The sequence below is a fragment of the Setaria viridis genome, chromosome 2 (assembly GCF_005286985.2).
Source record: "Setaria viridis chromosome 2, Setaria_viridis_v4.0, whole genome shotgun sequence".
In the NCBI taxonomy this organism is placed as follows: domain Eukaryota; kingdom Viridiplantae; phylum Streptophyta; class Magnoliopsida; order Poales; family Poaceae; genus Setaria; species Setaria viridis.
The window spans coordinates 26,821,314-26,836,767 of NC_048264.2; the positions used below are offsets into that span (position 1 = coordinate 26,821,314).

Genomic DNA, 15,454 nt, shown 5'->3' on the forward strand with positions numbered 1-15,454 from the left:
CGGCTACTTATATACCACGCGGCCTCTCCCTCCCTCGGCCTGCGTGTGGTGGTGCGTGGGCGCGGCACGGCGGACGGGCACCGGCGGCGAACCCCGGTGCGTGCAGCGTGCGTCGTCCATGGCTCGAAGCTTGTTGGCTTTGATGGCCGCGGCGGCGGCGGGGCTGCTGCTCCTCGTCGTGGCGTCGCCGGTTGTTGTTGTTGTTGCCGGCGACAGCGGCGGCGGGCGGGGGCTGGAGGAGGAGGCCGGCAAGGTAACTGATGACGCGCCCTGCTTCAAGCTTCATTATTGCTTGCTTGCTTACTTACGTGTATAGCTAGCTGGCCGAGTCTCTGAGTGTGGCCCACGACACACACCCCAATTAGTATATACCCCACCGTGGCCGTCTCTGGAGTAAAATATTCTTATCTGCGCGGTTGTCTGTTTGTTACATGGACGCTGCTGCTGCACCAGCAAACAAGCGTAGCGATAGGAGTAACGTTAGTGTCAGGGGTTTGACTGCCACGGCCAGTGTTGACCGTGACGTGTGAGTGTAACGGTGGGCTAATCTGCTGCACACGGTTCTGATTCCAGGTATACACATATGCCAAAAAGTTCACTGCCACAGTGAGTGAGTACCGACTGTGACGGGTCAGTCAATAATCTGTCGGGCCCCTCCGTTCCAAATTGTAGATCGTTTTAGCTTTTTGAGTTGCATAGATGTTTGTATGCACCTAAATATAGTGTATGTCTAGATGCACACAAACATCTATGAATCTAGAAAAACTAAAATAACCTACAATTTAAAACGGAGAAAGTAGATCGTTTATTGACAGAGAGTCAAAGACACATCGTTGTTCCGGAACACACTTAGAACATGCTTTTGCATCACAACCCTCGCATCCATGTTTGCACGCCTATCCCGAGCGGTAAACGTCTTTATAAAATAATAAAAGGAGGGAACATCTTATGACAAGTGTAGAGCTACACGGAAGCAGTGTTATAGGTCGTCTAATTCAGTGTTATGTATGATTTTTGATGATGTACGGTTGAGAATAGATGACTATGAGCTAAAAATTAGGACTATGAGTCCACCTCCTCACCATTATGTGGGTTATTGTTGCCACACAACTCATAAAATTCATTCTTTTCTATCCACAAATTAAGGGACGTGGTATTGCACGAGATAACTAAAAAGACAACCCATGTATGAGCTGTGAAGACATCTCAAGATTACATGTCAATGCATAAGATCATCTATAAGATATGTACTTACACTTAAATAAGTTAGGCACTCCATAACATCTTATATTATACTCCCTCCGTTCCAAATTACTATTCATTTTGACTTTTTTTAGATACACACATTTTGATATGCACATAGATACATAGTTATGTCTTGATACATAGCAAAAATGATGTAGCTAGAAAAGTCAAATAAACAATAATTTAGGCCCTGTTTGGTTACTCTTGCTAAAGTTTAGCAGCTAAAATTTGCTAAACTTTAGTTGCTAAACTTTAGCAAAAATTGTTTGGATACTCTTGCTAAAAGGCATTTAATGAGCTGTAAAAAGACCTATCTACCCTTATTAAAGGTGCGCAGGAGGGGGGAGATAAGCAATAAATAAGAGGTATATGTTGTCCAGCCCACCTTTTAGCAAGTTTTAGCAACTTTAGCAAGTTTTAGCAAGGATGTTTGGCAGTTTAGCAGCTAAAAGTTGCTAACCTTCAACTAAACAACCCCTAAAGAGGTTGTTAGTTAGTTAAAGTTTTGTATGGAAAGACCACGTGTGATATCCAATCTGAGGAAAGAAATATTAAGGTCTTGTTTAGTTGGCCAAATTGGGAGGTGCCAAATTACTGTGCTGGCACTGTAGCACACTGTAGCGTTTCGTTTGTATTTGTGAATTATTGTCCAAACATTGACTAATTAGGCTCAAAAGATTCGTCTCGCAAAGTACAACAAAACTGTGCAATTAGTTTTTAATTTTATGTACTCCATGCATGTACCGCAAGTTTGATGTGATGGAGAATCTTCTTTTTACATAGTGTCAAAGTTAGGAGTTGGGGGTGAAGTAAACAAGCGCTAAGTGAACTTTGCGTGTATCTCGGGCCGTCATGAATGGATCGATCTGCCTACGGTCGTTTCTGAATTCCGACGAGGGCTAAGATCCCAGGAAACCCTTTCGTGAAGTCATTACCCAGAGCAGAGGCATCGGCACCCGCACCCGCACCCCTGTCTGCATGCGCGCGAGATCCTCCAGCCTGTCTGCATGCCTGCCCCGAAATGCGTCGATTCACACGATCCCATTCTTTTACGCGATCCGCGCGGGACCTCTCCGTCGCCGCGCCGAGAGGTGACGTGCCCGCTGCTGCTGCGGCTCTCGATGGATCAGCAGTCAACGCAGCGGCGCTGGTCCGATCCGCAGGCCGCGCCGGTACAGGACTAGTATGAGGAGTGGTGGCGTCCCATCGCCCGCCCTCAACTGAACTGAGCTGGAGGCGGTCGAGTGACAGCCTGACAGTGAGGAGGAGTCGAGCTGAGTGGTGGTGGCACTGCCGGAACAGAGAGAGAAGGGGGATACGAGGAGAAGACGACAGAGGCGGCGGCATGCAGCGGGCGTCCACGGTTAGGGCCGCCGGCGGCTCCGGCGTCGTGATGCTGGTGCTCGTCCTCGTGTTTTTGCCGGGCGCCAGCGGCGGCGACGTGGTGACCCATGGCGGCAGGAAGATGGGGCGAGGCGGGGAGGCCCGGTACTTGAACAAGGTAGCGTCCTCCCTAGCTAGCCAAGCGATGTGATGTGCCGCACGAGTAAGTAGTAGTATTCGATGGGCGTGACTTTTCGTTTCGAATTCAATCAACGCGTCCATCGGTGTCTTCCTCAACATTTCAATCCAACAATTTTTTAAATTGCCACAACTTCCTGTAAAATGGTTTCAAACTGTTACAATTTTTATGTAGTTTGCGTACAATTCAATGTCAAAACGACACACTCATAATTTGCGTATGGTGGGCTTGTCCATTCCTGCATTCTCAGTTTAGGCCCTCTCGTGTTCGTTTTTGGCCCAATAGGCCGTTAGTGGGCTTCAGGACGCGGCTAATCAATCACGCGACGCAGGCCGCGAATGTCGAAGCGGCGGCGGCACCTCCTCGCGCCGCGCCGGCGGCGCCGCCGCCGCCGTCGGCGGGGTCGCCGGGCCAGTTCCGCGGGCAGGCGCGCCTCCCGCGCTTTGCCGCGCCGCGCCACTACGACCTGCGGCTCCGCCCCGACCTCGACGCCTGCACCTTCACGGGCACCGCCGCCGTCACCGTCGCCGTCTCCGCGCCCACCCGCTTCCTCGTCCTCAACGCCGCAGACCTCTCCGTCGATCGCGCCTCCATCCGCTTCCGGGTACGTACGCGTAGGCCGAAATCTCTCGAAAAAATAAAAGGTGCTAGCATACATTTTGGGGCTGAAACGTTTCCTTGGGAGTCCGGTTCTGGCAGGATTTGGCGCCTAAGGATGTGGTGTTTTTCGAGGACGATGAGATCCTGGTGCTGGGGTTCTCCAATGAGCTGCCACTCGGCGAGGGCGTGCTCAGTATGAAGTTCAACGGCACGCTCAACGACCAGATGAGGGGTTTCTACCGGAGGTATGGGTTTCGTAGGATCCTAAACTCGTTTATTTTTGGCACTTCTACTCATTTATTGCCTTAGTTCGTAGATGGGGTTATTTGTGGTTCCTTTGAATAGTGCTAGCTCCTAAAGTACATGATCATCTATCGAAGGATCATCATATTTCATATCATAGGCAAAAGTTAATAAAACTGGACATTGTGGTTTGCAGATACATACTTGTTCCACCAATATTCATGATCACTGACCAGTCCCAGTTATGCACTTGCTATGTTATTTAAAAAGCATACATTTCAGGAAGCTGTTCTTCAAACGAGCAACTGATTGAGAGCTATTTTTAAAATTTGAGTGCGCAATTCATACCCACTCTCTTCCTTCTCCTCGTTCTGACAAGTTCTGTTCTTTTGCGCTACTAATTTTGAATGCTGTTTGATTGCAGTAAGTATCAGTATAAGGGGAATATGAAGAATATGGCGGTAACACAGTTTGAGTCTGTGGATGCTCGACGGTGCTTCCCATGCTGGGATGAGCCTTCATTCAAGGTGATTACAATAATAGAATGAAATATCCAATAATCTGGTTTTGCTCCTTCAGGTGTTTCATCTATTACGCTTTTGTGCTCTGAGCAACATTCTAATTGCACTTGAGTACTTATAGAGTAGCAAATTTTATTCCAACCTATAGCTTTATGCTCTTCTCACATACACACGCCTGAAATATCAATGAAAAGTGACCTATCTTGTAACGCTTCCATTTTGCTTTTTCTATTTTTAGGCTAAGTTCAAGCTTACACTTGAAGTACCACCTGGGCTGGTGGCATTGTCCAATATGCCAATAGCTAATCAGACACTTACTGGTCCTTTCAAGACTATCAGTTATGAGGAATCACCTCTTATGTCAACTTACTTAGTGGCTATAGTTGTTGGTTTGCTTGAATATATAGAGGGTGTAACACCAGAAGGTATCGACTCAACTTTTCTAGCATTACTTTGACAGCTTTCATTGAGAGTGTTGGTATCATCTTTCTTTTTCCCTTTTACCATTTTCTTAATCTTGTTTAATAACTGCATAAAGGCACAAAAGTTCGTGTGTACACTCAAGTTGGCAAGAGTAATCAGGGGAAGTTTGCACTGGATGTTGGAGTGAAGTCATTGCATCTCTATAAAGAGTAAGATCAACCATACTCTAGCTTGTAAACAGGCTTGCAGAGAACCATAAGAAACGTTTATGAATAATCTGTCTACCTGTGGTTAACTATAGGGTAGAACCACTAATATAATGTTCATTTTCCACTTTTTAGTTACTTCGGTACTCCTTATCCACTTCCCAAGTTGGATATGGTTGCTATTCCTGATTTTTCTGCTGGAGCCATGGAGAACTATGGGCTGGTTACTTTCCGTGAAGTAGCTTTGCTTTTTGATGAGGAGTCTTCATCAGAATCAAGCAAACAGAATGTACCTTTCGTAACTCACAGAGTTCTTTGTTGCATAACTTTCCACCATATATGTTTTACTTGTTATGAATGATGAGTTACATCCACACTTGATTGGTGCTTTAAGAAAATCAGAATATATTTGAAATCTATTATCAAATACAAGTCAATTGATTTCACATTTTCATAGTTAGATCCGGCACTTTGGATGATTGAGTACCAGCTACAAAGATGTCCTTGCTTTAAAGATCTCAACATTTCTGTGTTTTAGATTGCAATTACTGTGGCACATGAGCTGGCTCATCAGTGGTTTGGCAATCTTGTAACCATGGAATGGTGGACTCACTTGTGGCTAAACGAAGGGTTTGCTACATGGGTAATCAATTTGAGAACCTAAAATTTCAAAATTTTCAGTTCTTTGTCTGCCACTATATACTTAGTAAATAGACTTTTTTTTTACAGATGAGTCATCTAGCAGTAGATTCTTTCTTTCCACAATGGAATATTTGGACACAATTCCTTGATGACACAACCGCTGGTCTCAAATTGGATTCACTTGAAGAATCTCACCCTATTGAGGTAACCTCCTTTGAGATTTACTATGAGCTATTGATATGGTAGTAGGGATAGCAGGAAGAACCTGTTAATCCCTCCCTCTAGAGGCTTGGACCGCTTTTAGGGTTCTTGCTTGATTACAACTCGACCTGCAGGGGGTTAGACAAACCCCCCGTTTTTTTGCTAAGAGAAGGACCTTCTCACGCAGGTCGAGAAAATCCTTGAACCTCTGCCCCACCCTTACACATGGCTTGTAGCCCATTGTGAGATTACCACTGGGCTGGCGACCACTGCAACTACCCCAGCTGTCACTTGGGCCGGGCCTTGACCTGTGCTTTGGTGTGGTGACAGATGAGGGGATTTTTTTGACCCCAGCCTGAAATTCGCTCCCACGGGGTGTCGAACTCAGGACCTGAGGAGTTGCTACTGAGAGCATCTAACCAACTCAGCTAGAGGCCTGTTCGCTTGCTTGATTACAACTGATGATGCGGCTAGGCATTTATAGCCGCTAAGACTAACAGATAACTGTAAAAAATTGACAACTTGATCTAATCCTGGAAAAGCTAACAAACCAACTAATCCAATCTAATACATGCGTTTCATGCATTATGTTTGTTAGTTGCTTTGTATGTAACTAAAGACATTGCATGTTTTAAGTTTGCGGTAGATTTTAACAGTTTACTAGGTTGCAGTAGAAATATATGAGTACATTGTGGAGCACTAGGGCGAGGAGATAAGAAATTCCTCGAGCCCCAGCTCTTAAAGCACCAGGACCTAGTGCCCTCAGAAGAATCAAACTTGGTAAAAAAAAGTTATGGTCTCAGGTGTCCTGGTAACAGTAGTTAGAGCCTTTTTTTTTGCCTTTTTTATTTTCCTTTTAGTTAGAATTTTGGGGACAAATCCCAGCCTTAATTTATTTTTGGGTTGAGAGGGATTAAACTTGGGCTGAGGGGTCAAGAAACTTTGCTGACCAGGAGCCCATCCCAATCTCATTCTTGAAATGCCTATGGAATATAAACTGAAGCATAAACTTTTTTTCTCGAACACGCAGGAGAGCTGCGTATCAATATATTAAGAAGAGAAGGGTTTAAAGAAACCCAAAATTACAGAGCAGGTTTTTGTTTTGGGCAAACCTGTACAAAAATCCCCTAAACTATTAGATATAAAAACCTTTCCTAAAGCACCAGGACCTAAACTAGACCAAGGACACCAACTGCTCTTGTGAGGGCACTAGGGCAAGGATAAGAAATTCCTCGAGCCCTGGCTATATTCCATAAATGCAGATCCTCTCTGATCACATTATAGACTCCATTCCATCGAACACACAACGATTGTGATGGTTCCAAACTGACCATGCACCTAGAATGATGATAGAATTTAGCCCCTTCTTGACCTGACCTGATACTTAGACCTGGGATTGGATTGGGCTTAGTCCAAGTCCAATTGGACTTTGGCACTTGGATTCAACTGGATTTGGACGTAGTTGCACGTGGACGTCCATTTGCCTTGACATCCAACAGCGTTGGATTCCCTTGTACATAAAGAATTGGATAATCCAAGTCTGATTGGACTTTGATCTACAGAGGCATGATATTAGCCTGGGAACAGCGCGCGGAACGAGGACGGCAACTGATGGGCAGCTACGAGCTGCGGGAAAGGAGTGCGTGGGCCGGGGCCGACCATCCACCGCGGTGTCGCTGCTAAGTAGATGATGGTGTGGAGCTCCCTGGCGTCCCGCTCGCCGCCGCTACAGCCTCAAGACTACGAGACCTTGAGATTCAGCCGTCGGTGCCGCCGCGCCGCCGACCTCGGTGGCGATTCCGACGAGGTCCAACGCTGGGAATGGGACAGCCCTATGTGGGGCCACCGCTGGATGAGGCATGTTGATGAGTGCCTATGTGACTCGCATGCCGTCGCGGCAGTGGCAGCATCATGTCGCGAGGCGCATTAGATTTTTTCCGAGCAACAATGGGGCGTCAGGTGGATAGCTCGACAGTTTCGTGTCAACGGCGGCCGCACACACAGGCATAATTCCTCAGCGTCGTTGGTTAATTGGATTTTGGATTTTGAGGTGAGTGGATAGGATTGGATTGGACGTACTGTAAATTAAGTTGGATTACAATGGATTTGGACTTCACAAAGTTGGATGTGCTTTGGACTCCTTTTGAGTTGGATTTGGATACTAGTCCATTCCCACCTCTACTGATACTCTCTCACTTGCCTTTTCCCACCAATCATCAAAGGAAGTCTCATCAGGTTGTGGGGCTAGAATCTGCAAGCCCACACTTGTAGCAATCTGAACCAAACTTGCCGGGTGAAGACGCAAGAAACGAGCAAGTGATCAATTGTTTCATGCATTTGGTCACAAAGAGGACATAAGCTATGATAAACCTTACTGCAATTTTTTTATTTAAAACTTAGGGACTAGTTTCCGCAACTAACTCCAAGGCTTAGTTGTTGGCGTTGAGCCGCTGACATTTTCACCTTCTAGGTACTAAGTTGTGGTCAATTTTGTAACAATATTCCTTTTTTCTCAGGTTGAAATACATCATGCTAGTGAAGTTGATGAAATTTTTGATGCCATAAGCTATGATAAGGGTGCTTCTGTTATTCGCATGCTACAAAATTACCTTGGTGCTGAGCGTTTTCAGGTTTGGATTGGCTCTCCTTGAAACTCTATTTCACTATTGAGCCTTGATATTCTGTAATGCCTTGAGTCAGCATCTTCGGCTTCATTATGCTGTTTAACAATGTATGGAATCACCATGATCCCTTTACCTCTTGTTCTGATATAAATTGGCAACAGTATCATCTCATTTTATCTCTTCATTTAGTTGCCACATGTGTGAATTGCCATGAATAAAACCTTGATCCTCTAGTTGTTTCAAAAAGTGATGTTTTATAGACAAAACATTGATCCTTTAAGTTCGGGAATGGGAACATGCTAGTCCAAACCTGGGGCGCAATCATGCTGACCATTTTGGTTTGGGCACTCTAAACATTTAGAAGATGTACTGTATGTGTTATTTCTATGTTTCTGAGGGCACAGTATATCCTTTTCTTTCTAACTTGCCCTAACCATGCTTAGTGCATACTCAGTTGTGCAAGACTCATCAATTGGTTAAGTGCCATGAAAATTTGTTTTATTGGTCAAGTAGACTAAAATTGGATGATTCGTAGATGGAAAATATGTAATTGGGAAATTGGTTAATCAGTGCCAATAATCCATGAATTAGGAAGTCGCTGAAAAGGAGTTTTCATATCCTGTTATCAAGGATCTTGTTTTTAAAAAATACGCCAGGGTATCTTTACCCGAGTCCCATGTAAAAAGGATATGTTAAACTGATACTTTTTTAAAAATGGCTGAGCAAGCTATAGCTATCTTTGGCTCCTCTTTCTTTTATTGCAAGTTATCTTCGTTTTTTATTGATCAGATTATGTATCTATCTATATCTTTCATATTTTTTATTGATATTTATTTTATTCAGTGAAGACTGATTTTTCCTGCCTTTGGCTGTCCAGTTTTATTTGCTTTTACTCTCTGGTTCCTTGAGTAGATCTTTTAATACATTTTATTGTGCTAAATGTGGGAAATTTTTTCTACTCTTTCAGAAAGCATTGGCTTCATACATAAAAAAATTTGCCTACTCAAATGCTAAAACTGAGGACCTGTGGGCTGTTCTTGAAGAGAAATCTGGTGAACCCATCAAGAATTTGATGACTACATGGACAAAGCAACAAGGGTATCCTGTTATTAATGCAAAGCTTAAAGGGAATTTCCTAGAACTTGAACAGGTTTTTATAAGAAACTGTTCTTCCTATGTAATCTTTGCATTCATCAAAATGTGAACTGCTGAATTGGGTGTAAAAACATGATGGTTTGTTTTAAATGGAAAATGTAGCATGCTAGTCATCACATAGATGATAGATCTGCATATTCTTGTTGTATGGTCTTTTGCTTCAGCCTTAAGAAGTTACTATTTATTTTGTTGCAGGCACAGTTTTTGTTAGATGGATCCTCTGGCCCTGGAATGTGGATTGTCCCTATAACCGCAGGATGTGGTTCATATGGTATGCAGAAAAAATTTCTACTGAAAGGAAAAAGTGATAGGCTGGATATAAGAAACATTTCTTCACAGTGTGGTAACCAAGAGAAGAGTGGGAACTTTTGGATTAAATTGAACATTAATCAAACGGGATTTTATAGAGTGCAATATGACGATAATCTTTCAGCTGCACTTCAAAATGCATTACTGTCCAAGAAGCTCTCTGTAATGGATAAAATTGGTAAGCACCATTGTGATACTATTTAATTTTCTTATCACTGTTTTGGTGATAGGTATCATAACATTAACACTGCAGGCATTGTGGAAGATTCGCATGCCTTGTCTATGGCCTGCAAGCAAACCTTGACATCGTTGCTACGCTTACTGTATGCTTATCGTGATGAAGCTGATTACAGTGTTCTTTCACACATCAATACTGTATGTAAATTTTGTATAACCAATTGATTCCATGATCTTGATTTTGAATATGATTTAAAGATAATTTTCTATGCAATTTCCTTTCGTTTCACAGGTGAGTTTAAGTGTTGCTAAAATATCAGTTGATGCTACTCCTGGATTGGTTGGTGACATCAAACAACTTCTGATCAAGCTTCTCCTGCCACCTGCCGTGTATGTCAAATGATGTCTTACATCCCCTGCTTCTGAGCTACTTTAATTGTCATTGCCCTGAGAATGATCTTGTTTCTGTTTTGCATGTTTGCTAACATGCGTTGTTATGTTACTGTCTATTTCTATGACTTATCTTCTGTTTTCTCCACTTTGGCAAAATGACAGTGTCCTTGTTCTTTTTTTCAGAAAATTAGGCTGGGACCCCAAGAATAGTGAGAGCCACCTGGATGCGCTGCTTAGACCAGTGCTCTTGGTTGCTCTTGTCAAACTTGGGCATGATAAGACTATAAATGAGGGTGTTAGGCGTTTCGGTATCTTTGTACATGATCGCAACACTTCACTTCTTCCTCCTGATACCAGAAAGGTCCCTGCCTTTTTCTTTACTTTACATGATGCTCTTGCGCTTTACTTATCTGTGTGTCTTGCAATGTTATACAGGCTGCATACCTCGCTGCAATGCAGAATGTTACTAGTTCATACAGATCTGCTTATAATGATCTTCTGAAAGTCTACAGGGAGTCAGATGAAGCAGAGGAAAAATCACGTGTCTTAAGTATGTATTTTTTCAACCATTATTAATTTAACAAAGCTTGCTGATGAGTTGGGTTGTTCTGAATGCTTTATCTCCTTGTTCCAGGCACATTGTGTTTTTGCAAGGATAAAAATATTGTTCTTGAGTCATTGAATCTCCTTTTTACCAATGAGGTTGGCCTTTTTTTTCTTTGTTTGGTTCTCCATGATGACAGTGAAAGCTCAATCGAATGAGCTTGTACTCATATGCTGACTACTGTTAGATGCCATGGGATCTCATTTGCCTCTACTGCTTGCAGGTTCGCAGTCAAGATGCATATTATGTACTTCAGGGTCTTGGCGTGGAGACACGTGAAACAGCTTGGCTGTGGTTGAAGGTAAAATCTCTATTAGTATGTACTAAAAGGAAGAAGCCATCAAATTTGTTTGACTTCCAACATACAAGTTGAAAGTGTCGAACCTGTTACAAATATGGGGTTCCTGTTCAAATTCTAGAAGAAACAAAATATCCTCCCGTATGATGTCATCTTTTGTACCAAAAGTTTGAAATTCCTGCTTGGCAACAGGGCCTAGGATATTGTAGTCCATGGAGACATCACGGTGAAATATTTATAAAGGAATGAGTTTACTGTTCCATCTCCATGCAGTTTTGTCGTTGCTAAAATTTTGAAATCACACCAACTTCCCTTCACCGATACCTTGAAATATCTGTGCAAATTAAAAGTGGGAACCATTTTTTTTTCCTTGTGGGTAACCATGAACTATTTGAAAGCACGCTGCTTACATTGCACTTGTTCTGTGGGTGCAGAGCAGCTGGGACCGTATCACAAAGAAATACAGTGACACACAAGATGGAGGTTTTATCAGATATATCGTTACATTGGTAAGTTTGTCACCATTCTCCATTTCTATCCCCATCAATCAGCTGAACCTCCCTTTGTATCGTGGCCATTTCAGTTCTCCTCCAACGAGAAGGCAGCGGAGTTCTCCAGCTTCTTCGCCAGCCGCAAGAAGCCCGAGTTCCAGAGGACGCTGAAGCAGAGCCTCGAGAGCGTGCGGGTGAACGCGAGGTGGATCCAGGGCATCAGGAGCGAGACCAGGCTCGCACAGACGGTGCAGGAGCTGCTGCGGAGGCCCTGATCCATCTGCCTTGTTGCGTTGCAGGGGTGTGTGTGGCTGGTAATAAGGTGACGGCAAAGATGGCAATGGTGTGCGTTTGTACATTCTCAGTGTGAAAAGGTTCTCTCGTAGTGTTCTCTGCACCATATTCGGTTCAATTTTTAGCTGTATATCGGTGATTTGGATATCTGATGTGAGAAGTATCTATCTATATTATCTATAGAAAGTATATGGAGCGAGTTTTTTTTAAATTGAAAATAACTGTAAAAGAGCAGGTTTTTTGAAAATACTTTCACCCAAGCAACCTACCTGTGCCCCTCACGATGGCCCCATCGGACAGGGGAGAGTAAAAAAATTTCCTTGGAGAAACACCTAAATACAGGAAAATGAATTCACCTGTTCTTTTTGCCGCACGATATCCCATGCCCCACCTCAGATGGCAATGGGTTTTTACCCTGTTAATACATGGGCGTGGGTCAATTTTCTAACCCATGAGTTTGTTCATGGGCACAAATATAATCCCTACCTGTTTGAATTATAGGTATGGATTTATTCCTATATTACCCAAACCTGTAAAACCCGTGGATTTTTTAAACCTGGTCCAACCTAGTGCATGTCGTTACTTTAATTTTCGAACTTATAATAAATTTGACCTCCCTCCTCCCTACTTTGCTGAATTCTGAATGTGTTGGTGGTGGTTGAAGGTGTTGTAGTGTTTATATATGCGGTGGATTGGTGACTTTGTGTGATATTGTGGTCACTTGATTATAAGTTTTATTCTAGGAAAAAGTCTACATAACCCCCAACATATACATGATGGCTCACTTTACCCCTCTAACCTACAAAACCAGATTTTTTACACCCTAAACTAGTGAAAACCATTTATCTAATCCCCTAAGATGGTTTTGTAGCTTGGTGTTGGTGGTTACAAAATGCTCAAACAGTAGAGGGTGCCTCTAGAACAAGACACTTATCCAAAAAGCTTCTAGGGACTGAGTGACTAGGATGTTGTGTTCTGTTTAGCCCATGGCTCTTCTTATTTATAGCCTTAGCGGACGGGACCTTTTCGATCAAAAGACCCTAATGCCCCCGGTACGGCGCCCTCAGAGGGGGATCAACTAGGAGGGGGCAGCAGGGATAACAAGGTAAAGGACCTCTCATGGGTACGGGGTCCTCCGTACCTAGGGCTAACGTGGCGGTCGCTTTCCGTATTGGGGGCGGGCGTAGTGCCCCTCGTACCTAGGGTTGACGCTGTGGTTGCCTTTTCTCTTTGGATGATGCCTAAAGGTAAATATTCCGTTTCCCGGACCCCAGCTTGGAGACCGGACCTGGACTCCCCACCCGTCGGTCCCTCCTGGAGGGACGATGCCCCCACCGGAATTGGGGGTCTTTCGGGAGAGCCTTGAACGACTTGGATGGGGGGCCCTCACCTTCCCTGCTATCCCGCGGGCTGTCCCGCCCTCATTGCCTCCCACCGGGGGCTTCAAGGTTCATCAGCTGGCCCCGTGCATGCTGCCTTCGGGGACCCCCTGAGGTTTCAGGACCCCCCCCTCTCGCTTCCCTCCTTCATGACCTCTCACCTTCCTCGCCTCCATGGCCCGGGAAGGTGGGGGAAGGACGGGGCGATTTCCCATAGGGAGAGGCACCTCCGGAGGTACGGGATTGCTCCGATGGGAAACGACCCCTTCGGCCTGTGATCTTAGGCCAATTCCTCAGTATCAACCCTTTCTCGGGGATCATCGTTCGGGACCTCAGACGACGATCTTCGAGACTTCCTTCGGCTAATTGGAGGAACAACTGATGCTAGAAGTGGGGCAAGAGAGCGGTCCAGAGGGGAGGAAAAAACGATGCTTCCGTCACTCCACCGGACCTACGGTTGGTCTGGGTGGCACGCCCTTGTTTCCTAATGCGCCACTTGGTATGAGCGCAGGGCTCGAGGCACACAAGGCCTGAGAACAACCTGCTGGGCATGGCACGTGAGGGGTTGGGTGCTTGTTGGGAGGGCCGCACGAGTTAGTGGGACATGAGTCATCCTCCTATTGGCCCATGCAGTCGGGTCATCTCGGTCCTGACCGACGCTGGCTCCCCTGGCGCCCCCTGGCCCCCTTAGGGATTATAAATACCGTCCCCTCCTTATTTAGGTTTTGCCCTTGGTGCTGTCCTCCTCTCCCCGCCTTCGCATCTTGCCACCCGCAGTGCACTCCTCTACTTCTAGCCTCCCCTTGCCCTCACGCCGCCGTCTCATTGTCAGGTCTCCTCCTCTCGGCCTTTCTCATAGCCCTGAAGTGAGCGGTGTCCTCGGAGGAGGACCCCCCGAGGGCAAAGAAATCCCGGACGGAGCACCCCTCCACCAGACGCATGGTGGTCTTTGCCAAGTAGTACGAGTATGGGATCCACTTCCCCTGCTCCAACTTCCTTTCTTCCGTCCTGGCCTACTACGGGCTTGACATCCAGCACATCACCCCAAACTCGATTGTGCATCTCAGCACCTTCGAGTGGGCCTTCCGGGCTGAAGGGGCGAACTCGTCGGCCTGTACCTTCATCCATCTGCACGCCGCCTCCATCCGCAAGAAGTTTCACTTCTTCGAGGGGGTCAAGACAGAGGTCTATTACAGGCAGGTCTTCATCTATCCCTGAGACCACGCCATTGTCCTAGCCAAAGTGTAGAAGGACCGGAGGGAGACTGCTTGGTTATCCAAATGGTTCTACCAGACTGTCCCGACGGACTCCCACATGAAGTCTACATGCGACAAGCCCAAGCACACCTCGCAGCCCACCATCCCGACGGACGATGCTCTCTGAGTGAGGGTGTCCTTGGTAGGGACCATCATGATGCGCTTCTCCATGCAGGACCTAGTGGAGGAGTTCCTAGCGGCCGGGGTGTGGCCCCTCTTGAAAGGGTAGGAGTTCCTGGTGGAGGGCGACGGTCACCCTATCGTATACAAGGACAAGGAGGTAAGAACCTTCTTTCAGAAGAAGCTTAAGTGGAACCTCCCCGGTGAGTCTAGTTCGTTCGAGCTCTGGGACCTGTTGCAACTTTCCGCTGACCCCCCCTCCCCCCTCCCATCTTGATCTCCTAGATCTGACTCTGGCGGAGATCGAGGTGAAGGCGAATGACTTGTTGGGGCCCTACAACTCCTCCGAGGCTGAGGCCCAGAAGGTTTTGGTGTTAGGCAACCGAGTGAATTGAATCCTACGGATTCGTGGGGTGGCTACCCTAGAGCGCCCCGTGCCGGTGGAGAAGCCACCCTGCGGGAAGAGAACCCGCGGGCGGGGTGGGGGCCCTGGAACCCAGGGGAAAGGGTGAGGCACCAGTTCCACCACAGCCCCCTCCCCCATTGACGTGAGGGTCCAAGGGGGATAACTACGAAGCAGAGGTGAATCAAGAGGACTCCCCCATGCACTTCGCCTTCCTCCGATGATCGTCGGGTAGAGCCACCCCTTAGGGTCTCCCTCGTTCGCTTCGCGCATTCCCCCGGTTCGGGGACCTCAAGTTCCACACCACGCGGGGCTCGCCTCGGGTTCCAGATTCCGATGGCCTACCCT

At 46.0% G+C, this 15,454-nt stretch overlaps 1 protein-coding gene across 1 annotated transcript; it reads left to right on the top strand.

The window, feature by feature from the left end:
- The first annotated feature begins 72 nt into the window (after nucleotides 1–72).
- LOC117844990 (aminopeptidase M1-C) lies at nucleotides 73–12,159 on the top strand. Its single transcript, XM_034725862.2, has 20 exons — nucleotides 73–253; nucleotides 3,099–3,371; nucleotides 3,467–3,612; nucleotides 4,035–4,137; nucleotides 4,370–4,556; nucleotides 4,670–4,763; nucleotides 4,896–5,049; nucleotides 5,299–5,403; nucleotides 5,490–5,606; nucleotides 8,120–8,233; nucleotides 9,195–9,377; nucleotides 9,578–9,869; nucleotides 9,945–10,066; nucleotides 10,161–10,258; nucleotides 10,445–10,622; nucleotides 10,697–10,811; nucleotides 10,896–10,963; nucleotides 11,089–11,166; nucleotides 11,598–11,672; nucleotides 11,747–12,159. The coding sequence occupies exons 1-20, from the start codon at nucleotides 119–121 to the stop codon at nucleotides 11,927–11,929; spliced, it is 2,820 nt and encodes a 939-aa protein (XP_034581753.1). The 5' UTR covers nucleotides 73–118; the 3' UTR covers nucleotides 11,930–12,159.
- The last annotated feature ends 3,295 nt before the right edge of the window (nucleotides 12,160–15,454 follow it).